Source organism: Chelonoidis abingdonii, chromosome 16 (genome assembly GCF_003597395.2).
Source record: "Chelonoidis abingdonii isolate Lonesome George chromosome 16, CheloAbing_2.0, whole genome shotgun sequence".
Lineage (NCBI taxonomy): Eukaryota > Metazoa > Chordata > Testudines > Testudinidae > Chelonoidis > Chelonoidis abingdonii.
Window position 1 is genome coordinate 21,900,217 of NC_133784.1, and position 20,186 is coordinate 21,920,402.

The 20,186-nt window shown below is 51.7% G+C and overlaps 1 protein-coding gene across 2 annotated transcripts; it reads right to left on the minus strand.

The window, feature by feature from the left end:
• Positions 1–145: 145 nt before the first annotated feature.
• Positions 146–20,178, minus strand: BAP1 (BRCA1 associated deubiquitinase 1). 2 transcript variants are annotated; one of them, XM_075072945.1, is made up of 17 exons: positions 19,953–20,178; positions 16,286–16,315; positions 16,127–16,181; positions 14,711–14,843; positions 13,580–13,699; positions 12,982–13,043; positions 12,749–12,891; positions 10,939–11,017; positions 9,138–9,261; positions 8,489–8,636; positions 7,869–8,053; positions 7,018–7,151; positions 4,728–5,200; positions 4,307–4,467; positions 3,210–3,302; positions 2,433–2,505; positions 146–2,016 (listed from the first exon to the last, which is right to left on the minus strand). In XM_075072945.1, exons 4-17 carry the CDS (start codon positions 14,726–14,728, stop codon positions 1,883–1,885), a joined length of 1,947 nt encoding a protein of 648 aa, XP_074929046.1. In that variant the 5' UTR covers positions 14,729–14,843; positions 16,127–16,181; positions 16,286–16,315; positions 19,953–20,178; the 3' UTR covers positions 146–1,882. The 2 variants fall into 2 exon arrangements, with proteins under 2 accessions (XP_074929046.1, XP_032647330.1); XM_032791439.2 differs by lacking the exon at positions 19,953–20,178 and adding an exon at positions 19,355–19,501.
• Positions 20,179–20,186: the final 8 nt, after the last annotated feature.

A 20,186-nucleotide genomic window follows, 5' to 3' on the forward strand; every position in this document is an offset into this window, starting at 1 on the left:
AGCTGCCATTATTGTGTGTCTGCTGATACTCTACCTGCTGCACTGACTGCTTTATCCTTCTATCCAAATGCTCCCCTGCAGTGTGCTAAGTACCCAGCCTGCACCCCCCAGCCTCTGTTACCCATCCCTTCCCAAAACAGCCGTGTGCTATAGGACAGCTTTATTCTTTCCAACCAGGCTGCTATTTACAGCAGATGGTGTTAAGACGCAGCCGGAGACCAGCAATGGTTTCATTTGACAGTCAAGCTCTGTACAAAGCAGGATATTTGTGAATCCAGTTCTTCCCTGAGGCAGGTCTGCTTTCACCTGCACCACCACCCTTCCCTTGAAACACCATTAACAGCTTTGACTGGCCTGGCAGTTAGCAGCACTCAACCCCGTGTTTCCTTCAAGAGACAAGCCTGAACGCTGCTACTGGAGAGGAGAAAGCCCCTTCCGGCAGTGCTCACAGGGTCAGTGTGAGGATAGGACTGCTTACCTGTCAGGCTGTGACAGTATAAAAAGGTAACCCAGGCAGCGTGAGCCAGGATCCAGCCTTGGGCCCAGGGGAGAGGAGCTGTGGACACTAGCTCCTGTGAGGTGGAAGCACCAGCCTCAGCTGCAGCGCACTGGGTTCTGTTTGATTTACCTACATGATAGAAAGAGGCAGAGCAGCAATTCTTCCCTCCTGTGACTGGGGCAGAGCTAGCTCTGCACCCCAGCCTCCTTTTTAAAACTGTTTGCAGGGATCAAAGACCCGACGTCCCTGCCTGGGAAGAAACACCGTGGAAGTGGGGGAGGGGTTTGTTGCATTTCAGGTTTTCTGCCCAGCTGCTTCATGGTTTGTTTTGAGTTAGGCACTGAAGTTAGTGGAAGGCCATTAAACAAATGCTGCCTCTGCAGCCCTTCCCCCCAGGGCTGACGCATGGTGCAGCAAGGGCCTAATCTCAGCATGGAATGACACCATCTCAGGAACTAGAGCATCCTCCAGCAGCTGCCCTGCCATGAAGTCACTTACTCTGAGTGCTGCACCAACTAACTAGCACCAGCAGCACAAGCATGTGACTGCAGTGATCTCCACTGCATCTGGAACCCATGCCCAAAGGAGGGTGGGTGGGCCAAGCCAACCCAGCAAGAGAAGGGACAGTAGGTAAGCATGGGAAATCCTACCACATCCACCAGGTGATGGTCCACAAACAGCAACTCACAGTGCTAACCCCCCAGAGGCATGCTCAGACGTGAGCAGCCCACCATGACTAACACAAGGACAGCAGCAGCCCAGAGGCATGTCACTGCAGCCCAGAGATGGCTCAGAACAGGCTATCAGGGAGCCAGCTGTGCTCAGGGGACGACACTGGCACCGTTGGTCAGAACCACAAAATAAACATTTGTGAAATAGAAAATTGGTATCAATGTCCCACAGCAGTGTGGAGCTGAAGGCCTGGATGCTGGAAACCAGGAGCCATAGCCAGCTGGGGCCAGCACAGACACCCATTAGCATCATCATACCGACTCCAGCTGCCTTTCCCTCAGCAGATTGCTGATTTCCATCAGTCCTGGGCTAGAATGCCATGGACTATGCAGAGCAACCTGGCACACATTTGTCTAGTAGATCCAAGTGTCCCTGTAGCACTGACACGAGAACCTGCCCTTCACTGCTGCAGGGAGTGCCCGTTCCCAGACTCCACAGGGTGCCCAGGCTGTGGCTGATAAAATCCAAATTCCATTTGAAACAGCTCCGAGGACATGAGCAGAAAGGACTCAGTCCCGGGGTTCTTGTTGGGTCCATCTCCCCTTGGCACAGGGCAACTGGTCCATCCGAGTGCTTGTAGATACAAGCAGCAGCTAGCATGAGCAATGTAAGTGCATGGTTCTGCTCCCCCTCTTGACCAGAAGGATGCCACTACTGGCGCTTGGCTTTATATGGACGGGAGCGTTTCCGGCGATCCGGCTTCCTCTGCTTGTGGAGACGCCCAATGCTGACTCCTTGGCGTCTGCGGACAGAGATGTTCTGCTCCACAAGGCTTGCCAGCATTCCTGCAAGAGAGAACAGACAAACCAGAGAACAAGTCTCTCACCCACCTTCCAGGGTGGAACGTAGACATCTGATGCCACATTGTTCCTAGTGAGTTCATCTAACCTCCTACCTAACCACCCCAGCCCAGTTTTAGGATTCCCATACCAGCAACTTAACCGTAACCCTTTTGCTAAGCTGGAGACCCTGGCTTCCCAGTTCATTCTAGGACAGAAAATCCTCAGATCCCAGAGCAAAAGGCTCATGCTTTCCAGGGAGGTGTAGGAATGTCAGCCCCCATGCTTGCTTCCCTGCTCAGGGCCTCTCTACCGGCAAGAGACCATGACTTAGTCTTGAGTAGTGCGTCTCGAGTGGGCCTTTCAACATGGCAGCTCCAAGCCTCCCCACAGCTGCATTGCAAGGAAGCAGCCAGCCTCACCTTCCTGAGCCAGCATGGAGATAAAGGTGCAGATGAATTCATCATAGTTGTGGGTTCTTCTCTGGTCATCAATCTGCAAAGAGGTGGAGGAAGAGAAAACTCAAGGTGAACAGCTACTTCCCGGGGCACTCAGGAACCAAAGCCCAGAACCTGATCCCATCCCTAGAGACAGGAGCCTGGGATCAGCTCTTGGCTGGTTTGGGTTCTAAGCTAAGTCCACAATGGATGTGAAAGCAACACCCCAAACCCAGCTCCTGGCTGCTCCCTGTATGGATGGGCTCAGACAGGAGGGATCAGGGAAAAACACAGTTAAAGGTGGCCAGATCCAAGGGCAAGGGGTATCTAAAGTGGATTGTCAGGCAAGGAAAGATTTGCCCCAGTTCTAGTTTGCAGACCTACACAGTAAGCCATGTGCCTGCAGGGAAGTGCAGTAGAGATCAGAACTAACTGAGTGGGGAGAGTGGAGGAATTCTGCTACGCAGCCAGGCAAGCCCAGCACTTCCCCTGCAGGGTTCTGCCTCAGTTCAGCTGCACTGCTCACTCTGCACATTTGTAATGCTGCTTAGGCAGTTTGTTTGTCCTGACCAGGCTTTGTCATCTCGGGACAGGAAGCCTTCCTAGATGGAAGGAGAGGGCTGGCAGAGACCATTCCTTCCTCTCCCCAGGCCTTACCTAAAGAAGTCTCTCCCTGTATACCCATTGCGAAGGGCATGTCCCCTGGGGCTATAGCTTGGTTTAGCCTCCTAAGGGACCCAACTAAGCAATCAGCCAGCGCACCTTGAATTTTTTCCTCTTCTCCACCTCCTCCTTCAGGCAGGCCTCATAGTTCACAATCTCGGCTTCCACGCACTTCAGCAGCGCCAGCAGCTCCTGGAAGAGCCGAGCAGAGAGAACATGACCCACACTGCCCCTGCTGCAGCTCAGCACCAGGGAGAGGGTGCAGGAAAGACACTCCCCATAACGCCTGGTGCCACCACAGCCCAGCAGCCTTCCTAGATCAGTACAACTGGTGCACCGGCCAAGCAACTCCAAGTCACGTTGCCCCAAGCAGTGGGAAATGCAGGTTTGGGGGCTGTTGGCACAGCAAGGCGTGCCGACATCAAGCCCTGTGTTACAGAGGGAAAGGGCTCCTCTCACAAGCCACAAGGCTTTGCTGGACAGCAGCATTAGAAGCAGTTCTAAGGGACCAATGCAGTTCCATTTATCTGCAATAGAGTGGGATTGCCAAGAGCCCAGGGTGTTGGTGTGGTGGATCTCGCCTGGAAAGTCCCAGCATGATGAACAAGAGCACAGCACAGATGTCAGGATGTCTCAAGGCACCGGCATCAGCACACACAGCTTTTCTCCTCTAGGAGGGGCACTGTATAAAATGCACTGGTGGACTCGGCCCAGTTCCTAGCGGACACGTGTCCCTGTGACAAAGCGAGAGGCAAAGTCCGGCCTGCCCTCCCATTCCCAGAGACGGACAGCAACACCTCAGGAGGGCAGGGGAGGGTAGCTGTGCTGGTGCTGCTAGCTCAGGAGATAAATAGGCTCAGTGGCCATGGCTCGCAGGCCAGCACCTTTCACCAGTACCAAATTCCCTACAATTTAAGGGAATAAAGGTGGCAAGGCTGGTGGACTGAGAGATTGGGGTTAAAGCACGGGCAGGCTATAGGCAAGAGCTTCCACAGAGACCAAACTGCAAGGAGGAGGCTGTAAGGAAACCTGATTCCTGGCACCCAATGGTTAATCCAATGACTGCACTTGCTACCTGCCTACAGAAACCAGCTCCTGAGGCCTCTGGCAGAGAGGCTGTGCCCGCAGTCACTAAAGCAGGACCCTGGCTCTGGGGATCTGCTGCCTTGCTCAGGGAAGAACAACAGGACACTCACTTTGGGAGAATACTTCTCCCCGCAAGGGTGATCGCTGGACCTGCAGAGAGCAACCTTCTCTTTGCTGTCACTTGGCTCACTTGCCTCCTTCTCGTCCATTCTGACAGCAGATTGGGCCTCTTCTCTTTGCTTGCTGGAGAGAGGGGAGCTTTTCCCATCATCTGGGCACACCAGAAAAGAAAGCGTTAGGTACCATGGCCATGTGCTAACACCGGCTCCCTGTGCCAGTGGACATGCTGCCCCTGACCTCAACATCCAGATAGAAGCAACATTACATCCCTTCCCTGGTCATCTCAGGGCCCAGCATCCTGCCCTCTCACCCATGGCAGAACCGAGGTCTTTCCCTTCAGCCTACTGCCATGGGAGAGCCCTGGGTCCCCCATCTCCCACCCAGAATGGCTGGTCCTTCCCCACCACCTACCTGTGATGGCAAGAGGGCAGAACACCCCTTCCTCGGTGAGGCACAGCAGGCCAGTGCTGATGATAGGCCCCAGTTCCCTCACGGCCCGGTTGTACCGCATGCAGTCCACACGCAGCAGGCTGTCCTCCTCCCCGAAGAGCACCTTGGAGATGTGGGAGGTGACAGGGCTGGAGGGCCGGGTAGGGTTAGCCGAGCGGATAGGGGAGCGCAGCGGGGAGTTGAAGGCGCTGCCGATCTCCGAGGCAGTGTCTGTGCTCTCGTTGCTGGGCGTGGGGGAGGGCTGTGAATGGGCAACCACGGCTACGGTGGCGCCCCCGCTCCCAGTCTTGATGGAGAGGGGGATGGAAAGGTCCTTCTGGGACTCCTTGAGCTTCTCTGCCAAAACGTTGATGGTGTTGGGCTGGAGGATGGAGAGCTGGCTGTCTGCTGTCCCAGCCACAAGCTCCTGCTTCCCCTGCCCCTTCCTCTTATACCTGCCCAAGGACACAGAACAGGAGATCAAGCACAGATAGCAAGGAGAAGCGACAGCACCTACAGGGAGGGAAGCTGCAGGCAGCACCAGGTACGGCACCCCAACAGCTGGGGAAGGCCAACATATTACAGCTCTTAGCACTCACAGGCAATTAGCTAGGACACAGAATACAGAAGCAATGCTTGAAGCACCTTTAGGAGTTCAGATCACTCCGAGCCTGGCCCAATGGAACACGGCAAACTGGGGAAAATGGAGGAAACATCACAGCTCACGTGACTGGAAAGGTCAGTCAGTGCTTTGCCCCACACAGCCGAGGGCTTCCCAAAGGCACAGACTGATCAACTCAGCCTTCATGCTCTAGCACGTCCGACGTGGGAACAGGAGTGTTAGCAGCTCAGAGTAGGGACTTACTCAGCACCCAGCGCTCTAGAAATGACAGCGGCAGTGTGGACTCACGCACAGAAGGCCTGGTCTACACAAGGAAATTAGGTTGGTCTAACTATGTAAAAAATCCACACCCTGGGTGATGCAGTTAAACCAACTGACTTCCAGCGTAGCCAGCATTAGGTTGACGAGAGAACCTCTGCCATCAATGTAGGTAGTGTCTACACTGATGCACTATTTTAAGCGTAGACAAGGCCAGTCTGTTTTTTCACTCTCCCTCTCTGGGGAGGCATCACTGACCCGCAATGCAATGGGCCAATCATGTCATTCCATCTCATTTACAGCGTCACCAGTTTGGAACTCACCATAAGCCATTTCCACCACGCAAACAACACTTCACGCTTCTCTGCTCCCTTCCCTCTGAGATCTCAAAGCCCTCCACAAACTCATGGATTTAGCCTCCCAACACCTTTCAAAGCCATCATCTGGATTGCATGGATGGGGCCAAACACAAAGATTTCAAAGCCTTCCACTAATTCCGAATCCTCATCTTGTCATCTCAGTTCACAGAGGGGCTGGACACCTGCACTTTTTGCTGACATCAGTGGGGGCTCCCAGGCCTGACAAACAGGCTCCAGGGTCCTGATTCACAATGGGAGTATTTCACACCCCACACCCCACACAATGGGCATTGGGGTAAGTGACTGTTCAAGATGAAGGGCAATGGGGAACCAGGGCTTATGTGCCTCAAGGTGGGCACCCCAAATTAATTGAGCCTTGAAAATTTGTATGTAAACCATTTGCCTCAGGCCACAATGATATGTCCCCTGCCTCTCAGTCTTGTGTTTGAACCTCAAGCTCATCCTTCCCCTACACATTCCTCAAACTGATCATCCTTCAAGCACAGCACTAGCCTCCTTTACCACCACCAAGATCCAAGTCAGAGTGCTAGTCCCCACCCCGCCATGCTCTTCTGGTTCTCTTTTGCTTTCCCTCCCCCGCCACAGTCCCCCATGAGCGCAGCACACTGGAATAGCTGGTATGAGCTCCAGTGAGGCACACTTGGAGATAAGCCCCAGCAAGGTGTGACTTAAGCACAGTCTAGATGAAGAGATCAACTGACCACGGCTGGATGAACATCCAGCAGGGCCTCTTTCGCCAGCCAGTCTGTGCTCAGGACCACACACACCCCATCTGCTAGGGCTGCCTTTGCACCCAGCCAACACAGGAGATCTCGGCTGGCTGGAGCAACTGGTCACCTACCTGGTGAAACACTTCCCTAGGGCATCCTCTGCCTCACTCATCTACACTAGGGAACAAAAAGGCCAGGGGGCGGGGGGGAAGAAGCTCGCCCCCTGCTGGGGGCACACTCTGCTTAAGCAAAAGCAAGGCCTTACGCTCCCAGCAGCCTGAGATCTCAGCTCCATCCATTACCTGATGGCAGTGGCAGTGTTACAAACTTCCTCCTCCTCCTCCTCGTCATAGTCATCCTCATCATCAGAGTAGTGCTGGTGCTGGCGGACCGGAACCCGGCTACGGCCCACTCCTGCTGCAAGGTCCTCCTCTTCCTGCAAAACACACCCACTCACTGCCTGAAAGGCCCATCCTGGGCAGGGGACCCCATGCAGTCAGCCCTCCTTGGAAATGGGGCAGACACTTCAACGCAGGCCTGAGGCTGGCCGCATCCCTAACCGCAGCCCAGGGGTAGCCCCTTTCTCGGAGAAGGGATTCAGAGATTCAATCCTGGGCACACGCGCACACACGCTGACCAGATTCACCCTGGGGCACTTCTAGGTCCAGCCAACCATGATCTCAACATAAAACTGAACCCATCAAAGCTCAGGACCAAAAATGCCAGAGCTCAGTGCTTTGGCCTCTATTTCCCCACAGAAACAAAGCGAAACAAACGTGCCTAGAGCATGGTTTATCTGGTCATGTAAATCCAGAACAGGCTAAAAACCCAGCAATGCATCCCCAGAGGGGACAGCATAAAAGATACCTTTTAACAGATCAGTAGAAACAGATCAGTCCGACTCCATTTGTGTCTTGTTCTCTCTGGCGTATACAACTTGACTTTGCCTGTATTCATTCGTAAGGAACTGTGGAAGTGCTACACACCTCCAGACAGACCTGGGGCTCTATGGGACCTCACCCTGCACTCTGGTGGAATCAGTTGCTGGAGCCAGAGGGGTAGAAAGTTTCCCAAGACTTCCTTCATGAGGCTTAAGAGACACAGCCTAGAACACTGCAGCCCCCAATGGGAAGAAAGGCCAGGCCTCACGTACCTGCATGGGCGACTTGGCGTAGTTGTGGTTATCCAAGAAGGCTGGGAGTCTCTGCACAATGGGATTGGGGTTTGCGGGAGCACCGTTGATGCAGCTCCCAGATGGCTTTGCTACCAGTTTGGATTTGTTGGGCAGGTTCTGTGCGGCGGGAGGGTGGCCCTGGCCAGTGGAGTCCTCAGTGCTCTCTGTAACACACACACCCTACATCAAAGAGAAGCTTTTCCCGATGGACTCGAGCTCCTTTGATTCTAGATGCTCTACTTAACCTCCTTCCTGACACACAACAGCAGTTGAGCTTTCGTGCCCCTCCCCAGCCCAATACACTGCCAAGAGCAATAATAAGCATGGCAGAAGTTCTGCCTTTCTCAAATTCCATAGCAGTAGCTCTACCAGCGGCAGGGTACAGGACAGCAAATGGGGGGTACAGCCCAGAGTAACTCTGTGCCCCGTGGCCCTGGGACAGCATGCCCAGCTGTATTTGGGAGCAGATCAATCAAGGCCAAGCCAGCACTGCTCCACTCTATTCCACGGAGGGACCCAATACTCCAGTGTCAAGTTATCAAGCCACAGCTGGGTGCCTTTGTGCCAGGACTATCATCCTGGCAGAGCAAGTCCCATACCTGGGTGTGAGCTCTCTGGGGCCAGCTGTGCTCTGCTCGTCTCCAGTGCCAGACACGCCTTGCTGCTGGCCGGCTTGGACTCCTCAGCCGGCTGAGACTCCTGGGACTTTTGGGTCTGAATCAGCTCCGGCTGAGTTACCCGGATAAGCTTGAAAGTAAAAGACAATCTGCACCTGACTGTTGAACAAAATGCTTCTCAGAACCAGTCTCGCAAGTCACAGGGCTAAGGGAGGGAAGCAGATGAACCCGCACTGCTGAGCCACTTCCCAGCACCCAGATGCAGCCAGGAAAGGAAGTAGAATCAGCTGGTCGCTTGCCCTGCTGGAACTCCACCAGGTTAGACGTGATCGACCACTGGACTAAATGGTCAATAGAGCAAAGCCCGGCAAATGCACGGCATGTGAAAGTCTATGCAGGGAGAGCAGCCACATGAGACTACACTGAGCAAACCTACAGGACGGAGGCATAGAGCATGGTACCAACCACAAGCAAAGGGCGCCAGAAGGTGCTCCTCCCACGTATCCTAGGAGCCACGCTGGCCACAGGCTGGAGTGAGAGAGAGCAGGGCCGGGCAGTGCCCGGAAAAGCCAGAAATTACAGGCTGATGGTAAACCCAGCTCATTCGTTCAGCTAGCTCACCCATTCCTACCTGCTGCAGGGCCTCCAGTACAGTCTGCCTGTTCATCTTCAGGATGTGCAGCTTAGATTCGTATTTCATCCTCCGGTCGGGCACCACCGCCATGAGGTTGAAACGGATGTCATGGTACGGCTCCCTGAGGCAAACCACACCCAGCACGTTAGCTCTGGCTCAGCCAGAGGAAGGTGCTGCCCCAACAAACTGCTGATGGGTGTCTGGATGCCACCAGAATATAACAGCAGGTCCCAGGCAGCAATGCAGGTTAAACCAATATACTCACGGCCCACACAGCATTCCATGAAGCAATAAAGCAGCTTCACAGCACCCAGAGAAACAGGGCACAAGGAACCCAAGTGGCCGAGCAGGACTCCAAGTGTGTGGCCAGCTGGGTAGGAGATTCCTTAGCCAATTGGCAGGGCTGTATGTTGTCAGTGAGTATTTGGGAACAAATTCATCATTTCAAGTCAGATAAGTCACAGGTTGCCTCATCTGTGCTTCACAGCATGGCCCCTGCAGGTACGTCCTCACTTCACTGCAGGGGTGGGAACCTGAGGCTGTTACTTTCAGAGTGCCGGCTGCGGGGCAATCAAAACTCACCTTGTACGGAGGACAAAACCCTACCAAACTTTGACCACCACAGTTTGGGTCATAGAAGTCATGATTAGGAGGGAAGGGACATTCTTACACTTGGGAGTAAGGTTCATTGCCTGCCTCTGCTATGGATTTCTAGTATGATCTTTAGCCAAGTCACTTCACCTCTCCACACTACTTTGGTTCCTCTCCTGAAAGCGGGGACCCGCTTCCCTCCACCCCGAGGCACTAGGAGGTATCAGACACTACCCTGGGTGGGATCACATAAGGCCTGAGGTAGGTAGTTACAAACCCATAACAATTCATCCAAGCAGCAGCACATTGGGAAGAATGGAAAGCACTCATGCTGCATGGTGGCACAGCGCACCCATAGGCTGCTGCAGAACTTGTGAAGTTTGGGTTACTTGGTCCCACCTCCTGAGCCACACAGCAGCCAGGGCACTTCTTCATTAGCCCAGAGGCCTCTCCTAAGGCAGATCGTAATGGAGGGAAGGCCAGCCTCCATTCCTTCTTGCCACAGACACTTCTGGGAGAAGAGCAGTTTCTTGCTCCCAAGATGGGTGTCAGAACATTCACTTCAGGGGTCCCTCATTCACAAGGAAATCCTCTGACATCATATCACAGACAATCATTGTCTGTCCCACAGCAGTCAGGGACGATGAGCCCGCCAGGACATTTCCACAAATGGAAACCCAGAGCTGCTACACCACGTTCTAAGTAATTGAGAGCATAAGTTACACAGATGTTTGGGCCCTCACGCTGCAGCTCTGAGATCACAGCTGGGCCCCTCTACAGACTTCCTAAGAGGCCCAATTCAATAACAACAGGGTCAAGCAAAAGGCACCTAACTGGTCTCCAATGCTGCTATGATTAGAGATTTGTGCAAGTGAAGATCCACCATTACCATCCCTTCTCCTGCATTCTGACTGGCTGCATAGCTATTCAGAGAAACATCATATTGCAATGAGAGAACATTTCCCTGCCTCTTCAGACAACAAAGCAAGTTAATAGGACTCATGGCCTACATACGTGTGAAGCATCTCACACTCCTATAGCACGGAGTAACCTCCCCCCTCCACATGGGGCCCAGTAATCCAGGTCTGAAAAGTTCGCTATTTGCTAAAATGCACCCGTGAGCTGTCACGCTGTAACACGAACACCGAGGTGTGTCGAGGGAAAGCCTACCCCCAACCCACCCCCCCAAGCTCATCTGGGCATTTACCCTGCTGTGGCCAGGCCAATTCGCTCCATGATCACTCTCCTGGCTTTGTCTGTCCATTCTTCATCCTCAGCCCAAGGCCCTGGGAAAACATGAGAAAGCAAATTAGTAAAGCAGGCCAAGATCCCCAACTCAGACTGGGCCAGCACAGCAGCTAGGCCGCTTGGGTCCAGCAATCCACATAGATGAGCAACATCTTCTGAATAGTCCCTTCCATCAGCAAGTCACGCCAGGGATGGGGACCCACTTCTTCCTCTAAGACAATATTTTGGGCTCACTTTACCCAGTCTATGCAACAGGGCTCAATTCTGGTGTGTCTGCGTACAGCTATATACAGCACATCATCTCCTCCTCTGCCCTCCCACAACAGTTGGGGCTGGGATTTGTGCTGGTGAATCAGAGATGCACTTAGAGTATGCTTGCCATTCACAGGATAGATTTCACACCGGTCGTTCTGCCAGGAGATTCCCTCCCTTGTAACCTTGCTGCAGCTGAAGAGTGCAGAGGTAGTTACGATTTCCTGGATGGGAACAAGTCTGGAGTCAAAAAGCCCAAAGCTTGACCCATCGAAAGGAAACAGCTCTAGATCCTCACAACATAAGAACAGCCATACTAGGTCAGATCAAAGGTCTGTCTAGCCCAGTATCCTGTCTTCTGACAGTGGCCAATGCCAGGTGCCCCAGAGAGAATGACCAGAACAGGTACTCATCAAGTGATCCAGCCCGTCGCCCATTCCCACCTTCTGGCAAACAGAGACTAGAGACACCATTCCTGCCCATCCTGGCTAATACCCTTTGATGGACCTATGCTCCATGAGTTTATCTAGTTCTTTTTTTAACCCTGTTATAGTCTTGGCCTTCACAACATCATCTTCACAACTGTGCGCTGTGTGAGGAAATACTTCCTTGTGTTTGTTTTAAACCTGCTGCCTATTAATTTCATTTGGTGACCCCTAGTTCTTGTGTTACAAGAAGGAGTAATTTACTTTCTCCACACCAGTCATGATTTTATAGACCTCTATCATACCCTTAGTCATCTCTTTTCCAAGCTGAAAAATCTCAGTCTTATTAATCTCTCCTCACATGGGAGCTGTTCCATACCCCTAATCATTTTTGTACCCTTTTCTGAACTTTTTTCCAATATTTTTTGGAGATGGGGCAACCACATCTGCATGCAGTATTCAAGATGTGGATACACATGGATTTATATACATGCAGTATGATATTTTTTGTCTTATCTATTCCTTTCTTAATGATTCCCAACCTTCAGTTGGTTTTTTGTTTTTTTTTATACTGTTGCTGCACATTGGGTGGATGTTCTCAGAGAACTATCCACGACTCCAAGATCTCGAGTGGTAACAGGTAATTTAGACCCCATCATTTTATATGTATAGTTGTGATTATGTTTTCCAGTGTGCACTACTTTGCATTTATCAACACTGAATTTCATCTGCCATTTTGTTGCCCAGTCACCTAGTTTTGTGGAATCCCTTTGTAACTTTTCACAGTCTGCTTTGGACTTAATTATCTTGAGTATTTTGTAGCATCAGCGAATTTTGCTACTTCACTGTTTACCCCTTTTTCCAGCTCATCGAGGAATATGTTGAATAGGACTGGGCCCATGCCAGATGGAGATGCCCATCAGGAAGGTCAATTCAATGAGCCTAATGAGATGTCAGGTGTGATGCAAATGTCACTGTATGTGCTCCAGCAACACCAAGGAAACATACCCAGCAAGTGTCATGTCCTGGGGCCACACACAGGCAAGATCTTTTCTAGACATCCCTGTGGCAGTGGGTGCTGGGGCTCCTTACCATGGTCAATGGGATAGACCTTCAGCCCGTCCAGCTCGAAGAGCCGCCCCTTGATGGGAACGTAACTGACAAAGTGAAAAGCCTCCATGGTCCGCACAGCACTGATTCCATTCTGCTTTTCCGGCAGGTGCCGAGGCTCTGGCCTGCAAAGGCAACACATCCGAGAGGTCAATGCAGCAGCAGCAACCGCCCTTCCCCCAGGAAGCAGAGCTGCTGGAGACACCCACACTCACCTGGCATGACTGTTATGGGCCTTGGCCAGCTCCGGAGCATTCCCAATGGCATAGCCTTTACTCTGCAAAAAGCAAAGGGAGATTATAAAAACCCCTGAGTTGGAGGGATGCGATAGCTGGAATTCCTCAACTAAGCACCTCTAGTCCATGTCTCTGGAAATGCCTCCCTCATCTGTGGGCACCTCATTAACAGATTTACACAGGGCTGTACAAGAGTGGATCATGACCTGGAGAGACAAACCCAAGGTAAAGACATAGTACCAGTTCCAGAGGAGGCGGCCCAGGGCATTACTGTGGAGAAGGAAGGAGGAAGTGCTTGAAGAGGTGGGTGCTTGGCTAAAGAGGGTATGGAGAATATTCCAGACCTAGGCGACAGCCCAAAGCTAGGCAAGAGCAAAGGAGATAGACTAAGGGTGAAGTAAGGAGAAAAGATTAGGAAGAACGCAAGAACAAGGGGGGAGGAATGAGACCAGAAGCTTATGTGAGGACATGACTACCTAAGGAGCCATCCCTTTACAGGAAAGGAGCAGGGTCCCCACAGCAAGACGCATCCCTCAGATGCTCCCCCAAAGCCCCACCGCTGCAGGCCACCCCGTACCTCTGGGCTGAACCCCTTGGTGAAATCCTTCATGCGACTCAGCGTTGGCCCCAGGTCCACATTGCTGCAGTTCAGGAGGACACTCAACAAGGCATGGGTGGCACAGGAATTGGGAATCAGCTAAAGGGCAAATAGACCAAGTTAAACAACAGAAAAGGGATGATACTTCAGCATCACCACCTGGGAGTTACCCAGCACCATGCAGTGACTGGTGCCGAAAAAAAGCACAACAGCTGCCTGGAGCACTAAATTGACCAACACGACCCCTGTTCCGGTCAGTGTCCCCAGGTCAATCACACCATACCCCTGTGAGCAGCTGTTCAAGGCAAACTGGACCTCTGTTGTAACAGCTGACTTGGATTCCCTCAACCCCTCCAGCCTGCTGCAAGGTCCCGGAGCGGACGAGGGAAGAAGCTAGACATACAGCCATTTAATAATGTCTACAGAAAACATGGCACCATGGAAGAATGCAGTCCCAGAACATTTGGGGGCTGGAGTTGCACTCATTTAAGCTTCCTTCTCCCAAAATGCCGTGATACCCCGATTCGCCTCCAGCAGGGGACTATACCAAACGCATCAGTCAGTGCTCTGCAAGACCACAATGCTGGCTAAACTCCTGATCCCTTTCTCCAGAGCAGGCTGCACGCCTTGTGCACTCACCACAGCACTCTGGACTCCAAAGAAATGCTAGATCCCAAGCAAGTCATCTGGCCTTTCCTACCAGCCATGTGTTAAGGAGTGACCCAGGGAAAGTGTTAGTTTCACATATCCCCACTGTCCAGGACTCCCAACTCTCCCAAACTCTCTTGTTCGGTCCCCATTTCCAACTGTCCCTCAGATAGCTGCTGCCTTCATTATATCACAAAATACACCTGGGTGACTAATATAAAAGCCAAACCCAAGCTGGGACAAGGACTCCTGCTCAGCGATAGATTAAATGTACAACTCCCACAGAACCAAGCGTTCTACCAACCAGGGTAACCACTCTATACCTATTGACCATTCCTTCCAAGTCTTCCACATTTTGGCTAGCTACAGATTATACCAACGCATGAAAGAGTCCTCACTGCCCACTCCTTCGCAGTGGCGTCCTCAGAGACATGCCTCGCCCTCCACTCCCAGCCAACGTACCTGATGAGCAAAGAACATATTATTGACGATGTCATCGTCAATCACTGATGTCTCATCCACCAGGGTGGAGACCTTCCGGCGGGACCGGCGCTCTTCGATCCATTTGAAGAGGAAGATAAACCCGTACACTGGGCTGGCAGGGAGAGAAATGCAGTGGGGGTGGGATTAGCAGCTGAGCCAGTTTAGAAGGGTTTCTATCGACATGAATTGTGCCACTCCAGTCAGTCACGCACCAGGGGCGTTTTCAGTTTAAACCACAATTTGTGAGGAGAAACAAGGAGAGGCATTAAAGCCAACCCCCAGCCTACTGGAAAGTGCCACAGCTGTCTTTGTTCCCCACACTCCAGCTGATTATTCTAGTCTGATACTCAAATCAGGTATCTCAGAGAGCACCCAAGTCGGTAATCTTTGTGATTTAATGGAAACCCACAGTACAGTAATAAGGAGATCCTATGGAGTGGGGCAGTTACACACTCTCCAGGGAATCAGAGAATCATAGAAGATTAGGGTTGTAAGAGACCTCAGGAGGTCATCTAGTCCAATCCCCTGCTCAAAACAGGAGAGAGATGCCTCTCCACGTCCCGCAGTGTACCCGGGTCATCATCAGATAACCCAGTATTTCATACCATACTACACTAGGTTTGCAGTGTAATGTTTTTGAGCAGGGTGAGACATTAGCTTCGTGGGAGCGCCCTGGTGGCTCACTCTTAGATGCATGACTTTATTTCTAACCATCAAGAAAAACCACATCAGCCACTGTTTTCAGGCTTGAAATTGCCTCTGCCAGTGCAGAAGACAAAGAACACTAAACCCCTGAAATCCATCCTGTTAGCCTGCGGGATCTTTCTCTACACATACTGTTATTCTGGTACCCACTTGGAGTCCCCATGCCACAGCACTGCCACGGGTTAACTCACTCCTCCTTCCACCTCCTCCTCTTGACCAAGCAGGAAGACTGATCACACATCCTACCTCCCAAGTCTGACCAAACACTTTTCAGAACTTCCCTGTGACACAAACTACTGTAGAAATCTGATACAGTGACAAGCAGGTCCTCCAGAACTGCTCAAGGGGAGCTCCCAAACTCTCAGGGCATGTCTACAGGTGGACTATGGGGATATGATTCCTAAAACACACTAACATCTGCGCATTCATTGGTTCATGTAGACCATGCTGGTGCGAACTAAAAGCTCTCTAGTACGTATTAACTTCATACTGAACAGCACTGCATTAATGTGAAATAGGGAACTTTTAGTGCGCAGTAGGGTCTACAAAACCAATTAATGCCAACATATTAGTGCCTTTAGAAATCACACCCCCGTAGTCCGTGTTACTACTCTGCATATACGTGCCCTGAGAAGTTTTTGCTTGATGAAATCTACTTCAGCAAGTCATGCTGCTGAGTGAGTAACTCACCCCTGGCATTTGCTTTGTAGATCATAGATCTCCTCAACCTGCACCCCTTTAACTCCTACAAAAAAAGACAGCAGGAATCAGCGTGACGAGACCAGCAGAAGGGAGCCAGAGCCCATGTCACAGATGAAACCTATCTTGCAGAAAGGCTCACATACTCACCAAAATCCTCTACTAGCAGGGTGAAGAGACCTGAAGAGGAACAAAAGAGAGAGATTACTTCTGGCTGCCAAGTTCATGCTGCTACATGGAAGACAGACAGAATCTTCTGCCCCTTACCTCTGACTAGTGCTGTAAGGCTCCAATGGCAAATTTTGAAGGGAACTATAAGTTTGGAACTTTGATTAAAAATAATGCACCATAACAAGCCTTAATTGTTTTCAGTACAGATTTTCTCCTGACCTGGACACCGCCCCATAGTTCTTACTTGAGTGGTTTCCTGGCTCATGCTGCCTGAATAGAGATTTTTAAAATATTTGGGGTTTAACATTTTTAGGGGACCTTCTTTCCCACCTGATCTTCCTGCTCAGCCCTGGTGGTGGAGAGGATACCTACATGTCAAGGTACTGACAAAAATGATTGATGAAACGAAAATGATTAGGGGGGCTGGAGCACATGACTTATGAGGAGAGGCTGAGGGAACTGGGGTTATTTAGTCTGTAGAAGAGAAGAGTGAGGGGGGATTTCATAGCTGCTTTCAACTACCTGAAGGGGGGTTCCAAAGACGATGGAGCTCGGCTGTTCTCAGTGGTGGCAGATGACAGCACAAGAAGAAATGGTCTCAAGTTGCAGCGGGGGAGGTCTAGGCTGGATATTAGGAAACACTAATAGAAAGCACTGAAATGGGTTACCTGGGGAGGTGGTGGAATCTCCATCCTTAGAGGTTAAGACCCAGCTTGACAAAGCCTTGGCTGGGATGATTTAGTTGGTGTTGGTCCTACTTTGAGCAAGGGATTGGACTAGATGACCTCCTGAGGTCTCTTCCAACCCTAATATTCTATGATTCACCCACTACTGCCACCAAGCTATCTAGGAAGTTATATGAGTCCATCATAGCAGGAGCCTCCCAAGCATTTAAAAAGAGAAATCATCTCTCTTTCTTCCCATCAGTAGGAGGAAGAGCTTAATTTGTTTATAGGATATCTTATTTATTTATGTTTGTATGAAAGTAGAAGAATAACTTATTACGGGAAAGCTAGATCAAAGAAATCAGTTTGTCATTTAGATCTGAGAGCTGTGAGACATGTCTTCATTCTTCTCTCTTGTGGGAGTGAGTACCATAGGCTAGGTCCAGCTGGTAGAAAACTTGTTTCCCACATGTACAAGACGAGAAACACAATCCTGGAATGCAATGACACCAAGACTGTGGAGTATGGTAAACATCAGAGAGACCATTCCTGGACTACTATGTTCTGGTGTCCATACTTAAAAAGAATGTTGAAAAACTGGAAAGAGTTCAGAGAAGAACAATTCAAGGACCAAAAAGTAATAGAACTGAAGTACATACATAAATGTGATGTCCTAGCCTACTAAAAGGATTCTCTCCTTGAAACCACAGAGATAAAAGTTATGGTATATCAATTACAACAATGCTCATCAGAGCACACAGTATAAAAGATACACTCTACACCACAGCCTCAGGTTTATTTGCAGGGCAATATTTGCATGTTTCTGTCCAACAACAGGACAGAACAGGACCCAAGACTTAGAGGGTTTTGGTCTATATATGAATAGCACTCAGGGCTGCAGACAGAGCTATAAGAGCAAAACTGAGCTAAGAATCCCTCCGTTTCTATAACTCAGCCCTGAGGAATGCAAGCCCTGGAGAGCACGGGGGGCCTTTCTCCTCATAGACTAAGTGTATGTCTACACTACAGATGGGCAGGGTAATTCCTAGCTCAGCTACACATACACACACGGGCTACCCAGTCGATTACGTACCTAAAACCTTGAATGGATTGTACTTAGGCAGCTAGCCCAAGCCGTCACCAGTGCTGCCACAGCCACATAGCAGTTTTTAGCACACTAGCTTGATCCGAATTACACCTCCCAGCTGCAGTGTAGACGGACACACAGATTTTAAGGCCATAGGAGACCACCAAATCATCTGACCACCTTTTGAGGGTGCCACAACACTGGATATCTTACATCTCCCAGGCTGTTCTTCAAGAACATGTAGTACAATGCTAGGGCTCAATGTAGGCAGATGAGGCTAGTTTGGACTTCACAAGTTTTGCTTCTGATTTATCTGCAACCTCTAAAATCACTTTCATTTCACTTCATGCATTCAGCAGTTACTTCAGCATCCATCGAAGAGAACTGGCCTACCATCCTGGCTGATCCAGGGGCAGGGGCTTTTTAGATTAGAAGTTCTGAAGGGAAGCTACCAGTACAGGCACGTAACTCAAAGCAAATGGCCTGAAGACCCCAAATTCCCTCTTCATCCTCCCAAGAAACCAAGAATCCACGGTGGGGAGGAAAAACAGTGTTGAGTCACAGCAAAGTAATCATGCAGCTGATGCAATACATGGTGATGATGAATTGAAAGGATACCCTAACTTAGACCACATCTGCACTGCCACTTACTTCAGCATAACTTTTGTCACTCAGGAGTGTGAATAATTCACCCCCTGAGTGACATAAGTTACACTGACCTAAGTGCTGGGGTGGATACATATAATTGCCCAGAATGGGTTTAATTTTATCACAACACAGAACAGCGGGGAAACCCCTTGCTGTTCACAGCCTGATAGCTCACTCATATGCCTGCCGTCCTGAGCCATCTAAAGATGTCTGGATCAACTGTGGGTTAAAATGACAATTTCAGTACACTCCTGCTGTTCTGAATACTGGTCCCAAGCTACCCTCCATTTCGGAGAGCTCATCCCTCAGCCTTGGCTAGGAGCTATTTTCTGGACACCCCAGAGAGTGTGTGCACGTAGGGGTCTATCAGCGATGCCCAGGGACATCACCAGCCTGAAAACTGAGGCTGGGAGGTCAGAATCACGGGATTAACCAGAGAGGGGCCCAGGCAATCGGGGCTTCAGCCCTTTTCTTTAACTGTCTCACTGGCTCCTATCCCGTCTTGGGGAAAGTTGCTCATCCCACCCACCGACCCAGCCCCTCCCCTGGTCTAGCCCCATAAGCCCAAGTCCCCTCCCCCCACAACCCCTGTGCTCCCCACAGGCTCCCCCGCCCCCACAGGCCTGTCCTGCCCTCCGCCCGCCTCACCGGGGTCGCTCTCCAGCTCCAGCCAGCCCTTATTCATCGTCCCCCGGGCCCGGCCTCAGCCAGCGCCATGTCCGGCCCCTCCCCCCTCCGCTGCCCGGACGTTCGGGCCCCACAACCCCATCCGCCTCCGGCCACGCCCCAGCCCCAGACGTCATCGCGGCGCGACCCATGGCGCAGGCGTCCGGCGACAGGAAGGAGTGAGAGATAAGTCCCGGCTGCGGCTGTCAGGCCGATGACAGCGTGAAATAAATCTCGGCGGGTGCAGGGGCTTCACCGGGCCCCCATCTCCGGGCGCATGGCGCCGGCGGCGGGTCCCTACCGGGAGGCGCGGAAAAGGCCGGGATTGACTCTCCTCTCCCCCCCGCCACCCATAGTGTCCAGCCAGGGGCCAGCCTGCCCCTGTCCTGCCCCCCAAGAGCCCGCTGTCCCGCCGCGCTGCGCGCTCGCCCCGCACCTAGCTTCTGAAAATCGGGCCCTGGGAAAGCGCAGGCTTCGGAGCGCGGTGCCCAGCAGCTCCCATCGCGGTGCTGACAGCCAGAGCCTCCCCAGGGCTGGGCACGGCGCTTGCCAATTTGCCATCCCAACCCCTGGCCCGTACCTGGATGGGAGACCGGCCCTTCTGAAAATCGCACCCTGATCTCGGCCGGGCAGAGCGGGGCTGAGAACTGGAACCTGGGCGCGGGCAGGCAGTTAGAGCCAGGGGACGCTCATTGCTGCCCAGGCCACGAGAGGAGCATCTGACCTAGGGAGTATTGGCAAGGGAGCCGGGGAAAGGACAGAGACGGAGGGTGTTGTAAGAAAGCATCTATCTTTCAAACGACCACACGATGGC

What these genes read in the sequence shown, in the direction of transcription:
- BAP1 (XM_032791439.2), bottom strand. Translation starts at nt 19,391, where the DNA reads ATGAATAAGGGCTGGCTGGAGCTGGAGAGCGACCCCG. An exon ending in CTACAAAGCAAATGCCAGGG is followed by an intron (nt 14,844 to 16,126) that starts GTGAGTTACTCA and finishes TCTCCCTGCCAG; the next exon opens with CCCAGTGTACGGGTTTATCT. An exon ending in GGTCTATCCCATTGACCATG is followed by an intron (nt 11,018 to 12,748) that starts GTAAGGAGCCCC and finishes ATGTTTTCCCAG; the next exon opens with GGCCTTGGGCTGAGGATGAA.